Source organism: Macrotis lagotis, chromosome 3 (assembly GCF_037893015.1).
Source record: "Macrotis lagotis isolate mMagLag1 chromosome 3, bilby.v1.9.chrom.fasta, whole genome shotgun sequence".
Lineage (NCBI taxonomy): Eukaryota > Metazoa > Chordata > Mammalia > Peramelemorphia > Peramelidae > Macrotis > Macrotis lagotis.
Window position 1 is genome coordinate 163,817,240 of NC_133660.1, and position 17,379 is coordinate 163,834,618.

General features: G+C 37.2%; 1 protein-coding gene across 1 annotated transcript in view; it reads left to right on the top strand.

Moving 5' to 3' along the window:
- Positions 1–2,122: 2,122 nt before the first annotated feature.
- CHIC2 (cysteine rich hydrophobic domain 2) overlaps positions 2,123–17,379 on the top strand; it is a 40,802-nt gene continuing 25,545 nt past the window's right edge. The window contains exon 1 of the mRNA XM_074229419.1: positions 2,123–2,344. Coding sequence (XP_074085520.1) covers positions 2,226–2,344 — 119 coding nt within the window. The 5' untranslated portion in view covers positions 2,123–2,225. The remainder of the gene's footprint in view (positions 2,345–17,379) is intronic.

The window sequence follows — 17,379 nt, forward strand, 5'->3', positions numbered from 1 at the left end:
GTCCCTGCTGCCTTCAATATTGCTGATCACTCTATCCTCTTTGATAGTTTCTTCTCTCTGAATTTTTGGGATACCATTCTCTCTCCTGCTTCTCTTATCTGATTGCTCCTTCTGTCACACTTGCTGGAGCTTCTTCCACATCATACCCTTTAACCTTAGGTATTCCTCAGGGTTCTAGGGCTTTCTTTTCTTCTCCCTTAATACTTCACCTGGTGATTTCATCAGCTCCAAGGATTTAATGCTGTGTTGATGATTCTCAAACATTCCTATCCCAATGCCCTGCTAACCTGCAGCTTAGAATCTTCAACTGTCTTTCAGACATCTCAAACTGGATGTCTGATAAACATGTAAAAATCAAAAGGGAACTCATTATCCCCCCCACCTCCTTCTCCCCATTCCCCTATGGCTGTAGAAGGCAATACCAGCTTCTCAGTCCCTCAGACCCCCAACCTAGGAGTCATCCTTTATTCCTCACTATCTCATTGTGAATATCCAATCTGTTGCCAAAGTTGGTTGATTTTTCCTCCAATATTATGGTACTTTCTTTGACGTTGCAGTCTAGTTCAGTCCTTCATCAATTCCCACCTAGATCACTGCAACAGCTTGCTAGTGGGTCTGTCTGCCTTATGTCTCTTCCACCATTCAGCTTCTAAAGGAGTTTTCCTAAAATATGAAGTTCCATCCTGTTCACCTCCCCACTCAAAAAATTCCAGTGGCTTCCTATTGCCTCCAGGATCAATATAAAACACTCTCTTTGGCATTTAAAGCCCTTCATATTCTAGCCCCCTCTCACCTTTCTAATCTTACAACTTTCTGCCTGCCCTCCATCATTTGATTCAGTGACACTGACCTCCTAGCTGTTCTAAGAGCATAGCAATGTATCGCTTGTATTTTGAGCATTTTCCTCTGGCTTTTCCCCATGCTTGGAATGCTTCCATTCTTTATTCTGAATACTAATATCCCTGGCTTCTACTAAATACCAATTTTTTACTTCCCCCATCACCTCTTAATCCCAGTGTTTTCCTTCTATTATTTCCTCTTGATTCTGAATATATATGTTTGCAGCCTCTGGAGGGCAGGGACTATCTTTGACCTCTTTTTTGGCACTTCAGTGCTAAGAATAGTGCACATAATAAATGGTAATTAATTAGTAGTTATAAAACCGATAGACTTGGCAATTGATTAAATATTGGGGGGGAGAGGAAATATTCAAAGGCAGTTGAGGTTGGAGCATGGGTAAGAATTCATCAAAGATGGTGCCACTGATAGAAACCGGGAGTCACAAAGCTTTGCTTTGGGGAAGGAAGGAATAGTTGGATCATGAAGGCCATTGAATCTGACACCCCCATTTTACAGCCGAGGACCCCCTGAAGCGGTAGGTCTTCCTGCGTTGGACCCAGAACTGTCTTTATTGCCCCGTCTTTCTTTGGACTTTATCAACGGTCGCCCGGGGTAGTTTGTGTGGGGTGCCCCCCACATGTTAAGCGCGCCCCCAGGTTCTGGAGTCACCTTGCCACCTCTGCCCTTTTTCTTGGGGGGAGGGAGGGGCGACGCTTCAAGGGGGGTGGGCGGGGGCCGACGAGGCAGGGGCCCCCCGCGCCCCGATTAGCCTGGCCCTAGGTTGGCCGGGTCTCCGGGAGAAGCCGGCGTCCGTCGGAGGGGCAGCCTGCGCCCCGGGGGTCCGCAGCGGGGCCGCCCCCTTCCCTCCGCTCCTCCCGCCAAGTCCAGAGGAGGAAGGCGGGGGGAAGGCAAGGAGGGGAGAAGGCGGGCGCGCGCCCCCGCGCGTCCCCGCGCCCGCCGCCGCCCCTCCCCCCGGGCCCGCCAGTCCCGCCGAGTCTCGCGATGCCTTAGGCCGCGGCTCCCGCTGCGGGCGGCTGGGCTGTTGCCGTGGTTGCCCGAGTTGCGGCGGCGGCGGCGGCGGCGCCGGTGGAGGTGGCGGCCCCCGAGCGGATGTTGACATTGCGCGTCTTCCCGGCTTGACGGTAATGGCGGCGGCGGCGGCGGCCGGGACGCGGGCCGCCGCGCTCTAGTGCCCCGGGGGCGCCGGCGGGGGAGCCGAGCCGAGCCGAGCCGAGCCGGGCCGGGCCGGGCCGGGCCGCCGAGCCCGCGGCCGCGCCGACCCTCCCGCGCCCGCCCGCCCGCCCGCCGCCGCCTTCTCGCCCCAGCCCCGGGACTCGGGCCCCGCTTCGGGCCGGGGCGGGCGCGGGGGGCGGCCAGGCCGCAGAATGGCGGATTTCGACGAGATCTACGAGGAGGAGGAGGACGAGGAGCGGGCCCTGGAGGAGCAGCTGCTGAAGTACTCGCCGGACCCCGTGGTGGTTCGCGGCTCCGGGCACGTCACCGTGTAAGGCCCGGACGAGGGTGCGGGAGAGGCCGGGGAGGTGGAGGGCAGCGGCGGGGCCCTCTGCCCGCGACGCCCATCCGGGCCTTGGGGCCTGGGCCGCGACCAGGACCAGCAGGGACTCCCCGAGCGGCGCCCGCCCCTCTTCCTCGCTGTCTGTCTCTCCCTCTCCCTGCCCGTCCCTTCCCCGCAGGCCCACAGGCTCCGAGGGCCGCGATGGCGAGGGTCTCCGCCCCTTCCCCGGGTCCCTCCCCGGCCCGCCGCGGCCCGTGGCCCGGGCGGCGGAGAGACGCGGAGCGGGGCACGGCCGGAGCCCCCGGAGCGCCCAGCTTCACACCGCTGTCATCCCCGCTCTGGGTGCCCCTCAGCCCCCTTCTGTCTGTCAGTCGTTCCTCTTTAGAATATATCTTAGAATATACGTTATAAGTTTTAAAGAAACCCCAGAAAACAAAACTTCATATCCAGGTAGTAGATAAACAGAAAAAAAAAAAAAGCTGTTCTCTAGGGTTGTGACTAATAAAGGAATGTGAATACTCGAACCAAATCATGAGCTGTCCGGAAGCAGGAAGTTTTGTAATGTTTCTCTGAAAAGTACAGTTAGATACAAGTTGCTACATCCAGTTTGTTCTTTTCATTACGAATCACATGAGATACTATGTAGCAAACCTAGCACCGTGCAGCTATGTGACTAAATGCTGGTTCTTTTAGATCATAGGTTTCCAGCGCCGCGTTGGTGTTAGCTCTGTAATTATATGAGAATGTATTCTGTTTTAATCCATCTACTTCAATCCCTTTTTTATAACTTTTTGTAATCTAGTTTCACTTTTAGCCAAATAGATTTCAGACTATTAGTTTTTTAAAAAGCATTTTTCACGTGTTGTTTGGGTGTACTTTGGCAGAAGGACTGTCAACCACCCCATGCCTAGAGCATCCTTCCAATATAGAATGCGCTTACAGATTTAATTGTTAATAAATTAACTAGCACACAAGCAAAAGTAATAAACATAGCAAATTAATATGTGTCAAATGACTCCTATATCATATCGTAGCACAAATTTTATATTAATTTTTCAAATCTTTAGATTCCAGATTGTCATATAGCTTTCTGGTTTACAAGTGCTTTTGCCAATGTTATCTCATTTATTTCTCACAACAAATCTGTGAAGTCGTTATATGTGATTGCTCAGAGTAATGCCTCCCAAGCTTTTTTTTTATACCTAGAGTCCACTCTAACCATAGTGTGGTAGTAGAATTTCTCTTGTCACTGGGAAGGGAAGAAGCTTTTTGACTGAAAGAAAAGGAAGATATTTTGGGTGAAGAACAGATGATAAATATTGATTATTTGGGAAGAGGATCAACCATGGAAGGAGAGAGCATAGAGGAAGTTTAGCAAAAAAATAGCAAAGTAATTCATATCTCTTGGATCTCCCAGAACTCTCTTGGTTCTTCTCACTTGGGATATCCTTATTTCTACTTTGAGGACACCTGATTTTGAGAATAATACTTAGGAAAGAGAATTGCTATTTCCAAGTATAAAATAACTCACTAATATTACCTTATCTGAGTCTTTAGCTTACTAAAAACAAGTTGAGTTTTTGAGGTATTTCATTCCCGCAAGACTCAGCTTTTTGCGTCACCTAATTGATTTCCTTTTTGCCCCTGTTTGACAGTACTGTCTTCCTCCTCACATTATTTTCTTTTTTTTTTTTATCTCCCTATATGTTGAATTCCTCAGAGAAATGCAAATTTCTCAAAACTTCTCAAATCATCTTTGGATTGTTTTGGTCCCCAGGACCAAGCAAAGAACTTATATGTAGTAGGCATTTACTCAGTGTATCAGGGGTTGGTCAAAAACTGGATGAGATCTGGTTCTCTAAATAGAAATCTTAATATGATAGTAACTTTACAAAGATGTTAATTCTGTCTAAAGTTGGGAGAAATGGATTTAGTAGAGAGCCTTCTTTCAGTGATATGGCCAATCACATTTAACTTTTTAAACTTCAAATAGAAATAAGACCTTAAATAGAATGAAAAAACAAAGTGATTGAACTCATTCCTGTTTTTGCTAAGTGATTTTATAGACAATTCCCATTGGCAACTTGAATGAATTTAAACTTTAAAGTATTAAAAATTATTTTAGCATGTTTGAAATGTGGAGATCTAGATTTTTTGAGTAATATTTTATTAAGTGTGTTTTAATTTCATTATATTAGTTATTTATGGATTAGAGCATAAAAGGGAACTGTAGTATCTTGTACTTTAATCTCATTTTACAGATGAGTTTGATATTTAATAAATTGTATATCAGAGAGGTTAAGTGATTTTTCAAGCAGATTAGAATTTGAGCTCGAGGATCTGACTCTTAAATACAACACTTTTTTTCCTTTTAAAAAAGAAATTAAATAATTAAACATCTTTTTTCCCCCCAGAATATGCCTTCTCTCTCCCATCCCTTACCTCCAAAAAGAAAAATAAAGTTCTCATAACAAATATTCATAGTTAAGCAAAACAACCTTCTCCCTTTGGGCCATGTCCAAATATACACACATGTGTATCAGTGTATACTCAGAATCCAATACTTCTCTGTTATGTGGATAATATGTTTCATCTTGAGTCTTTAGGAATTTGTGTTTGGTCAATATATTGATCAAGAGTTCTTAAGTTTTGTTTGTTTTTTAAAATTTTTTTGTCTAAATTTTGTTCAGGTTCTTCTCACTTCATTCTGCATCAGTTCATGCATATCTTCCTAGTTTTCTCCTGAAATTGTCCTTTTTCATTTCTTTCAGACTACTACAATAAGCATTTATTAAAGTATATGGGCCACACACTGTGCCAAGTACTGTACAATAATATGCCATCATATTTAAATACCTTAACTTGTTTAAACATTCTCCAGTTGAGTGATATCCCCCCCCCCCCAGTTTCCTATTCTTTGTCAGCATAAAAAGAACTATTATAAATGTTTTGTACATATGTGGCCTTTTGCCTATCTCTTTGGGGTATAGTATAGTAGTTGGTTAAAGGGTGCCCACAGTTTTAGTACATTGTGGAACATAGTTCAAACTAATTTTCAGAAAGGCCAGACCAATTCATAGTTCTCCCAGTAGTGGATCTTGACAGCTGTTTGCCTACAGCCCCTCCAGCGTTTTTCAGTTATCTTTTTTTTATCAGTTTTGCCAATCCGATAGATATTATGGAACCTTAAAGTTATTTTAATTTACATTTCTTCCATTAGCATAAATTGTACTTTTACCACTTTATCATGCCTCTTCTATGTTTAATTTAATGTAAATATGGTGCCATTTTTTCATAAATCATTTTTAGAACTTACAAACATTATTGGATAATGATAAAAATGGATAAAAGTAGGTTACCTTTTTAAAAAAGTAATTCATTTTATTCTTAATTATGCCAGATATTTATTTTCCACTCTCCATACCCTCTTGTTTCAAAAAAAAAAATGACAGACAAAACCAAACATAGTGACTGTATTTGACATTATATACAGTATACTAATTTTCTCTTTTGTTTCAAAATGTTCGGTTTGGTTTGGAGGCTAGGTTAGTGGATGAGAAATCATGATATAAAATATCTAGTGTTATGTAAACAAAATATGCTTCAATGTGGTTTTAATAGAACCTCTTTAAGACTGACAGCAAATCAAGTTCCCCTTTTGTTCTCTCCTGATCAGTACACTTTAAAATTGTCTGAATAATATGTTTTCTTTTGACATCAGAAATGTATTTCAGTTGCATTAATGAAGAAGACAGTTCCAGAGGAGAACTGTCACTGAAAACATGTATTCTGAGGAAAAGGAACAGCAAAGAGGAGGGGATAACTGAAGTATCATTTTAAAATCCATTAAGTAATTTTGTGCCTTTGTCATTCTATACTTATCTAAAAGAGAATATATTTCTTTTCTGGAATTTGAGTAAAGTCGTTTTAGATTTGTGGAGACTGAGCAGAAAGTTTTTCAAGTCCATTCTAGCAATATTGTTCCATAAAAGATAATTATTTACTTTGGAAGGTTGTTAAAATGATTAATGTGCTTTTTCTTTCTTTTTTTAAAAAGTCTCATAGATGATTTCTTTTTTGCACAACCACCCCTTCCTGATGACACCAACCTTCTCCCTATGAGGCCTTCCTAGTAATAAGTATATTCAAGCAAAGCAATTCTATATCTATATATTGATTATACCTGAAAGTTTTTGTTACCACTGGTTATAGGCATACTTCATTTTCAGTCCTTTGAAGTCACTAGTTAACTTATTTTTTGAATAATGAAGCTGTATTCTTATCAAAATCGTTGTATGCATACTTTTATAAGGCACTTAGTATATGTAGTACACTGTGACAGATGTTAAGAGGGATATGTTAGAATATATAATATTATAAATATAAGTTAAGATGTGATTCATATGGTCAAGCAGTGTTCTCAATTATAGGACTGTAGTTTGAGAAATTGGACAGGAACTAGGGAAGTCAAGCGACTTGCTCAAGTTCTCACAGTAAGTGGCATAGTTGAACTTTGAACCCTGGGCCTCTAAATCTATGGCTTTTTGGATAGATTGTGATAAGGTCAATGCTCACTTTGCTCTTTAAACCTCTGCTTTCTCCTTCCTTATCTTTTTTATTGATCCTCCTAAATCAGACTCAAACTGAAGGCTCACATGATCTTTGGCTCCCAGTCTGAACACCATTTTTGTTAAGTTTTGTCAAGTACCTCCTTTATATCTATTAGCTTTTTTACTTGCTTCATTATTGTAGTTGAGGATGATTATTTTTAAAATCTCGCCTAATCTTTAAACCTTTCATTTTCCAAAAGGAATTTTCATGATTTAATTTAGAGCATCTCTCCTGGCTCACCCACCCACTCCCTCCCCCTCCTCAGGTAACAAGTTTAGAAATGAGAATTCTGAGCTGAAAAGATTTAGTTAACTACTCTGGGTCTAGTGGACATGACTTTTGCTGCACGAAAGTGCAAGAAAATCAATTGGGTACCTATTGACTTAACAAAAGTTTTTGACATATTGTTAGTGATAAGCCTCCAAGCAAGTTTGGTTGGCCTGAAAAATTCTATATTTCAAGATAACTCTGATGAAATGCCTGGTACTTGAGATTGAAACTTGTTCTTTCTAACATTTCATTCCTTAATCATTTTGCTTGATTAATTGGTATTCATATTTAATTTCTCCTTTCCTGCCCTCCAAAAGTATATACTTAGTTTTTAAGCAGTTAATTAAATTTAATTTCAAGATTTTTGTGAAATTGTATTATATATATATATATATATATCTACAAGACACTAAAGCCTAAGAATTTTATAATACAAAAATCACATTAAAATATAAAATCATATAATTTAATAATAAAATATATTTGAAATGAAAGTCGTTAATTTAAATTTTATTTTTCACAGAATTTTCTTATGCCAAACAACATTAAAATATAATAATTTTAAGCCCTTCTCAGTAGACTTGTTCTTAGGACTCCAAAATTTGAATGTATATAAAGTTTTATATAAGTGGGAAATTGTGAAGCAAATCTTTATTGTATTTACAGTTCAAATATTGCAGCCTTATTGGACTTAATGCTTGTTAAGAGAAGTGAAATTGACAAGACTTATAATTCCATGTGAATAACTGTGAAATAAAATGATTAAATTTTGAAAAGTTAATTACATTTATTTTTTACTAATACATAATTAGTCAAGTTTCATTGAAACAACCATTTAATTTTAGATCTTTTCTGGAAGTCTAGGCTAATATTAACACTAATTTATATTTCTAGTAAGTCAGATACTTAAGAACTTTGAATATGAGATGATATATTTAAAAAAGAATCTTTCACATTAGTATAATAAAAATTTTTTGGATAAATTTGTAATTTTTTGTATTTTTTATAAAGCTGAAGAAACTTAATTCTTACTCAAGTGTAAGTATAAATGTGATAGATACAGCCTTTGCTTTTTAGTGAAATACCATAGTAAGATATTTTCTAAGATGATTCTACCATCATTTTCTCAGAATTTATTTATAAAATTCTGGAGGTCTTTTTTCTAGCTCATATGTTGTTATAGCCTAGCACAGAAATGCCTCATTAACCTGGCATCATTGAAAATTGATATAGGTTAGTTTTCCAGATAAATTGAACTGAGAAGCTGGAAGAGATCTTAAAGATACTCTAGTCCAAACATGATTATTTTGCAGAAGTGACAAAAATGTGTTATATCAACTATTTTTGTGGAACTCTTTCTAAATAATAAATATGTTAACCTTGTCTTGAAGACTTTTAATCATCAGGAAGCAGCATACTAGATGGGGGGGAAAGCACTGCATTTGGAATCAGGTCCTAGATTCAAATTCCCCATTTTGTGATATCTTAGGCAAGTTAATTAATATCTCAGCCTTTAATTTATTTATGAGTAAAATGAGTGTTGTATACTATGCGATTTCTAAGATCCCTAGCAGCTTTAAATGTATAACTATGATTACAGATAGTATATACAGACAGATGCCTGCAGAGGGATTATAGAAGTGTTTAGGCACTCTGCCTCTATGCTTTGCTTTTTGAATTCTTGTTTAATTTTGGAATATAGTTTCTTTACTATATCCCAAATTTGCTTTCATTTCTTGTTATTATCAGTGTTCCTTATTTTAGAAGTCTTTTCCCTCCCTCCCTATTGTTGACTAGGAACTAGATAACCAAGTTTATTAGAATCCTGTCTAATCTTAGAGTAAATAGGGTGAGGGTGAGAGTCTGGGACTTTGAAAGTAAAATGCAAGAGTTGTAGTGATAATTGAACAAATATTTATTAAGTTCCTACTATGTGTCAAACAAAGTACTGTACTTAATTATTATATACCTGTATGTACTCGATGGTACTTGATAACCTTTGTTTATTTTTTCTGTGCTATGCTTAATGATTGAATTCTGGAGAACATTGCATTAATTTTAAGATAGAGCTGTCCATTTCAATTCACTCTCAAATGATATGATATATCTGAAGATACCTAGGGAATTTGGGGACAATGGCATCAGTCACTTTTTGTTACCTTATTTTTCTAATCTCTCCAGTCTCCACAGCCTTTCTCTTCTCCCCTAACCCCTACCCCATTATTATTTTTTTTTTAAAAGGCTGAGTTCTGTTTGTGAAAGTAAAGTTGTGTGCCTGACTGATTGCAAAAGCCCTTTCTTGAGTGAGACAGCAACCATTTGGTTTAATGATGCTTCTTGTAGAGTGTTCAGTGCAGGGAACCCACCTTTGTGCTTGATTTAGGCTTTATTTTATAAATAATTTTTTTTTTTAGTTTTTGCAAGGCAATGAGGTTAAGTGGCTTGCCCAAGGCCACACAGCTAAGGTAACTATTAAGTGTCTGAGGCTGGATTTGAACTCAGGTACTCCTGACTCCAGGGCTGGTGCTTTATCCACTACACCACCTAGCTGCCCCTATTTTATAAATAATCTTAATGATAACATTTAATGTAGCACTTTCAGGTTTGCAGAGTGCTTTACACAAATCTCATGTTAATCCTTACAACAACCCTGGAAAGGAGGGAGGTGCTGTTACTATTTCCATTGTTCTGACAAGGAAACTGAGTTGGAGAGAGATTAAGTGATAGGCTCACCCAACTAGTAAGTATCTGCATCCAATGCTCTCTGCCTTGTATCTACCTCAACCCTATATTACTTTTGAACTTACTTTAAAGTTATAAAGCAGCTCTTATTTATTCTAATGAAGGACTTCCTTTGGATCCAGTGCTCTTCTGATGTTTTTAAAAATCTTTTTACTTGTAAATTTTCATTGGAATTGATATTTTTTTAAAGGGATGATTTCTGCATAAGGTAAAAAACCATATATCTTCTCTTTGAAATCAAAACTATTTTTCATTAGAAGTTTTACTCTTTAAGACAGTATAAAATAAGTTCTTTTAGAATATTATTTTAAAACTAAGAAAATAACTTTAAAATAATACTAATGTTCTAACATAGAATATTTTCAGTTATTAAGTCTGTATCCCTCTGAATAATAAGTGCAGTCATTTTAACCTACTTTATATTTGACTTTCCCACTGAAGTCTTACTTCAGTACTTAAGGTGGTATCGAGGCAACCCCGAATCCTCTAAGGGTTCTTCAAAGTATATAAAAACTTTACTACTCCTAGAAGACTAGAAAAATTGCATCCAGTGTGAGAGACATCTGTCATTGGAGCAACCAGTCTACTTAGGATCAAAACAGTTCATCATTGAAGTTGCATATTGATCATTATTTTTGATAAACACATATATATACAGGAGTTAAATATAAGATAGTTTGGTATAGATGGCTTGAGCAAGAGGGATTAGGAGGAAAGGTTTCATGCTGAAGATACAGTGCCTGAACTACATTTTTTTTTTATTTTTGTAAGGAAATGGGGTCAATTGACTTGCCAAAGGTTGGACAGCTGAGCAAGTATTTAGTGTTTGAAGCCAGATTTGAACTTTGGTCCTCCTGACTTTAGGGCTGGTGCTCTATCCATTGTGCCACTTAGCTGCCCTGAGCTACATTTGAAAGGAAAACAAAGCTTTTGAAGACTACAAAATAAGAAGGGAGGCACAGAAAAGGGAGATGTGAGAGTGTCTGAGTGAGGAAATGGAGAGAAAAGCTGGGAGGGAGAGTAATATTCAATGAGGATGAAAAGATAGGTTGAAGTCAGGTTGTATAGGACTTTTAAAGACTAACTATAGGAGTTGATCCTTGAGAAAATTGGAAGCCATTATGAATGAGGAGAGGAGCTTTTATAGTCAGATAGGGGCTTAAGGAAAATTTTTCTTTGCCAGCTGTGGATAGATAGATGAGAGGGGTGAAAGATTGGAGGGAGAGAGACTGATTAGTAGGTTTGTTGTAGTGGGGAGTGGAAAGAAAGTATTAGATGTAAGAGATATTAAGAAAGTAGAAATGGCAAGATTTTGACTATATGTGGGATTGATTATGTGAGATTGATTAGTGGAGAATAATGCTGCTAAGATTATGAACAGATTCTGGAAGGATGTTGAGATACCTTTGTCATAAATAGGCAAATTTAGATTTTTTTGGGGGGGAGATCATGAGATCCTTATAGAACATGTTGAATTAAAGATGTCCCCAGGACCTTCAGTTTGAAATAAACACCCCCCCCCTTTTTTAATTATTTAAGGCAGTGGGGTTAAATGACTTGTCCAAGGTCACACAGTCAGGCAATTATTAAGTGTCTGAGGTCGGATTTGAACTAGGGTACTCCTGACTGTAGGGCCAGTGCTCTATCCATTGTACCACCTAGCTGCCCCCCAGTTTGGAATATCTTTTTTTTTTTTAGGTTTTTTTGCAAGGCAAATGGGGTTAAGTGGCTTGCCCAAGGCCACACAGCTAGGTAATTATTAAGTGTCTGAGACTGGATTTGAACCCAGGTATTCCTGACTCCACGGCCAGTGCTTTATTCACTGCGCTGCCTAGCCACCCCAGTTTGGAATATTTTAATGGGCCTTAGTGGGCAAACGTTTATTAAGGACCTGCTATGCACTACCCATAGTGCCAAGTACTGGAGATTCAAAAAGAGACAAAAGACATCCCTCAAGGAACTCACAGTGGGGGAGACAAATAAAAACAATCTATAAATATGATAAATAGGACATAATGATGATATTTATCCTTCATTCTCGAAGGCGACCTTGACATCAGGGAGGTGAAGTCATGACAAACACAAGTCAAATTTGAGGGGGGGGGGGGCAGAGTTGTGCAAAGTCACTAACCTTACTTTTTCCTGAGCCATCTGGGTCCAGTGACAACTGGACAACTGGAGATGACCTTGGACACAATTAACATAAAGGAGAGCACTAGAATAAAGAGGGGTTGGAAAAAGCTTTTGGTAGAAGATATATCGATTTTAGTTGTGACTTCAAAGGAAACCAAGGAAGCCAGTAGGTAGAAATAATCAGGGAAAGAGTATTGCAGGCATGGGGAAAACAGGAAGTTGGTGATCCAGGATTAAAATTTTGGGGAGAGAGTGGAGCTGAATCTATAGATCTGGGAATCTATATAGAGATTTTAGTTATGGGAGCTTCTGAGTTATGAAAAAAAGGTTTCTTTTTTTTAAATGGTTTGTAAACTATGGTAGGGTTTTTTTAAACCTTTGTCAAAGCAATTCAAAAACTTGTTAAAAATTTTCTGTGTGCAAGGCATTAACTTCCGGGGATATAAAAATAAGACACTGATAGTTGGGGGGAAATTGTGTGGCAAATAATGGCAGATAAAAATGTCATATAAAATATATTAGAAATTTTAAATGGACATAATGGCAACTTACAGTTCACAATTGATTAAAGATCAAATTGTGTGAGGCAATTTTCAAAAAAGATACATTGTTAATGCAAAAAAATGTATATTTAAAGATGTACATTTAAACAACTTCGTTATCTACCATCTCATACCCATCAAATTGGCAGAAACAATTAAAAGCAAGAAAATTCTATATTGTTGTTATTATAGAAAACTGGGTGCCTTCTTAACTGCTTGTAGAATTGTAATTCTGTCTAGAAAACTTTTTTAGAGAGTAATGGGGGTAGTTTGATATCAAAGATAGGATAAACATGCCAATTAATCCAATAATTCTATTGTTGTGTTTGTACTCTGAAACTTTTTGTTTATTTTTTACTAGGCAATAGGGTTAAGTTACTTGCCCAGGGTAGCACAGTGATGTAGTTATTGTCTCAGACCAAATTTGAACTCAGGTCCTCCTGACTTCAAGGCTGGTGCTCTATCTACAGAACCACCTAGCTGCCCCCTTATTTTTTTTTAAAAAGGGCAATCTGTTTAAAAATTTACACACACACACACACACACACACACACACACACACACACATGCACATAGAGTATATAATTAAAACTTCAAACAATCTAATTGTTTAACAATATGGAGATGGTTAAATAAGTTGTGGTACATTAATGTAATGTAATACCTTAATTCAACTAAGACTGAAAAATATGGGGAATACAAAGAAATCTGGAAAGACATGAAATATACTACAAAGCAAAAACAATCTATAGAAAGGGAAATATACACTGTGTTCACATTAATGAGAAGTAAATGAGAAAAAAGAGACAAAGAATTTTAATGGGGGCTTAGAATAACTGACACTAGTATATTTATTTTATGAGATTATTTTCAATGTAAAGAGTCACCAAAAGAATTTTTTTGTATTTCAGTTGTGTTAAATTTTGAATACAATTTTTCTTAAGGTTGAATACAAATTTTACAAAAGATCCAGCACCCAGGATGCTTACAAATAATATCGTTTTAACTTTTTGCCCAGCACAACACATTAGAGAGGAAGTGTGGACTTGATAGACACAGGAACTAACATCTTTGGAGACAAGTTGACTTAGGTTTAAGTCCTGCCTTTGATACATGCTAGCAGTCATAGGCAAGTTACAAAAACTCAGTGCTTCAGGCAATTCCTTGAAACATCTGGACCACCCAAATGAATCAATCACTTTTAAAAGATGTTTCAAAAGTACAGTTAGATTTTACAAAATAATTTTTTAGCATGCTTTAGAATAGTTTCATACTATCTATAGGTATGAAGTAATCTCTAAATCCTCATTTTTGTAGATAAGAAATTAGATGGTTTTTTTCTGTATAAAAATGTCACCAATGACTACCAAAAGTTTGAAGCGTTTTGACTATTTTTTTAGTAGTTTGACACATTGTAGCTCCAAACTATATATGCTTCTATCTTGTCTGGGATACATTTCAAAACAGATCAGGATTAAATTAAAGCTGCAGCCATGCTCTGAAGAGAACATAAATTTCAAAGTAACGTTCCTAAAGCACATGTATGACTATGATGCACCCCGCTTGAAAAGCTCAAGTAACTCTGTTTACTGTTTTTGGATAAAATACAAGCTCCCCTATTTGACATTCAAAGTGCTTTTATAGTCTTTCTTTCGTAGTTTTTATGCTCCTTCTTGTACTCTATGGTACGGTTTTCCTCCATGACATTCCATCTTATTTCTCCATGCTGTTATGGAAGCTCTGCTCCATACTCCATACCTGGATTGTACTTGCTCCTTATCCCTATTTTTTATATAGTCCCCTTCAAAATTCAACTCAGTTGCCACATACTTCCTTTTCTGATTCCATCCCTCTTTCACTTGTTCCCCCCTACTCTGCCCCCCCCCCCATTCCTTTGCATTTACTTAAATCACCATATATTATTTCCTTTGAAAGAATATGAACTCCTTCTGGAGCTGTTTGGTTTCTGTCTGTGTATCCTTGGTTCCTGGCACAGAATAGGTGCTTGATAAATGTTTCTTGATTGAAAGGTCTATGAGGGGATCAAACCTATGACCTTGGCCTTAGTAATTTGCATTAACTAATTAAACACCCCAATACTTGTAGAAACTCAATTTTAAATCTATCCAACTTCTATGATGTTCACATCTGATTACCCTTATTAGATGGGATAGATGCTTTTTGGGATAAATATATTTACAAACACATTAAAAATAAGGTAGTTCTCAACTTTTAGATGGGGAACTTTGAGATTTAGTGAGGTTTAAATGAATTGTCAGAGATAACATGACTACTAAGTGTTGAACCAGTATTTGAACCTAGATTGATTTTCTGATACTAGTCCAGGATTCTTCCTACTTAGCCAATACTGTCTTTTTATACATGTTCAAACATCATGCATATATTTGTACTTACTTTTGTAATAGTCTACAATTAAATTCTCAGATTGACTAAAATTATTCCTACTTGAAATGCAGGAAAAAAGTGAAAACTTGGATTACTAACTTTGTTTTCATTTGTAAGCAGACCTAGGAGAGAATATCATTTGCTGCTAAGAATGAATAGCAATTACTTTTATTAGTATTAACTGAGGCAAATTGTATATACACCATCACTTTTAGGAGGAATAACCTCTCTGTATACTTAATCTGTCAATAGAAAACAATATTAATTAAACTTGTGAAAATTAAATGTAATATGATTTTTTTAGGGAAGATCTGTTTTATAAAGTAAAAATGTATACTTGTTATGACTGATTAAATGTTAATTATATTTTTCATTGAATGCTTCTCAATTTAGTTTGCTTTCTTCTTGTTCAGGACTTTGCCTTTGGAGGGAACACCCAGATTTGCCCTATGGCTTATAATATATTCATCTCCATTATTGACTTTTCTTTCACCACTATCACAGATTTTCTGTATAACCAGGGTCAGCAATAGGCAAAATAGTAAAGTAAGTAAAGCTTACTTTAAACATTTCTGCCCCATGTTAGTGCTTTTCTTTCTCTTCCTGCCCAGAACCCCAGTGCCAGATTTCCTTATCTCAGTTCTTCCTTGTCCTTCTGTGATGACCTTCAGTTGTAATTTGTCATATAGCTATTATTTTCAGGCTAGTTTTGAACTTCCAAAGGGTCAGCTAACTAAATGTGATTATTCTGTATTATCTTCCTATAATCTAGCCTATGGCATATTTTATTGATGGCATTCTGGAGAGAGAATGACAATTTCAGACTGGACCATTTTGTTATGAGGAAAATATATTTTTCAGATTTAAAAGTAAGAACTGATTATTAAATGATTCTTTATCTTGGGCATTATGATAGATGTTATATAGAATATAAGGAAGTTTAAGTCATAGCACTTACCTCCAAGGAATTTATCAGCTCCCCTAGGGAAGTAGTTTTCTACTCTACTCCTGAATAAGGCTGACCCTGTATCTGACTTTTTTGTTTTACATCAAACAACAGGTTACTGATATTGACCCACCATATTGAGAAATTAATTAGTAATGAATAGTTAGGAAGCACTTGTCAAGTTGAGCACACAAGAATGTTAGAATGCTGGAGCTAAAATGAACCTTAGAGATCGTCCAATCCAGCCCCTTTGGATTATAAATGGGGAAACTGAGGCCGAGAGAGAAGTGTTTACCCGGGTTATGGCTGGGTTAATGGTCAGTTTAAGATTCAAATCTAGGTCTAGAGATTTTCAGGCCAGTACCCTGTTCGTTATAGAATATTGGAGCTATATACATTCTAAATGCCTTTTACAATGTTTATCATTTTTTCTCCTCAAAGTTGCTTGCTTATAGGGTTCTTCTCTGCATGTCATCTTTGTGCATTGTGCGGGAGACATCATACCTATTTCAGAAATCTGTTATGTAACTGAAGTTAAACATTTAAGCAGTTAGCCAGGTAAATGCTATGTTCCGGGGAGATTTTTTTTTTAAAGTATATTACATGAATTTGTAAAATTGTTTTTAAATATTTTTAAAAGGAAGTTGCTAGCTTACCTAACATTTTACTTTGTTTTTAAAAGTTACATAACACCTCTTGTTTTGATTTTTTCCAGTCACTAATAGACTTATATAGTGGTTTTTATTATCTGTTGTCAATATATATTCCTCTTAGAATGCATAAGAAGTTCATTAGTTATGGAGCTTCAAGGAACACAAGATTAAGTATGGTTACTAGGTTAATTTTATCTCCTTGGTACATTTGCCATACTTTGAAAGTTACAATTACTAATTTTAACTGATATATTTTGTTTTACTTTATAGTAATGTTTAATAAACATTTAAAGAGATGTTCCCAGATGTCAAGTAATAAAGGATTTTATTGACCTCTTTTGTTTTTATGTCACTTTCATTTCAAAATATATTCCCCCACCTCATAACAGTAATAAAAAGAAAAAATGATTAATAAAAACCAATCACCCCATCCAACAGAGTCTGACAGTGTGTATAATCTTCTATACCCTTAGTCCTCCAAAGATAGGAGAAAATGCATTTACTGTTCTTCAGGGCCAAACTTTTTTGCCATTAGTTATATAACATTTGATTTTATAACAGATGCATGTACTTTCTTGCATTTTCTCTCTTTACCATCTTATATGATGGCAGTTCAACAATAGAAAATAATATCTTTATTGATAGGGATCCTTTGGCAAAGCCACAGTCTCTTTGGCTAGTAAGAATTCAAGAACAAAGTAACAAAGCCAAATGATTTAT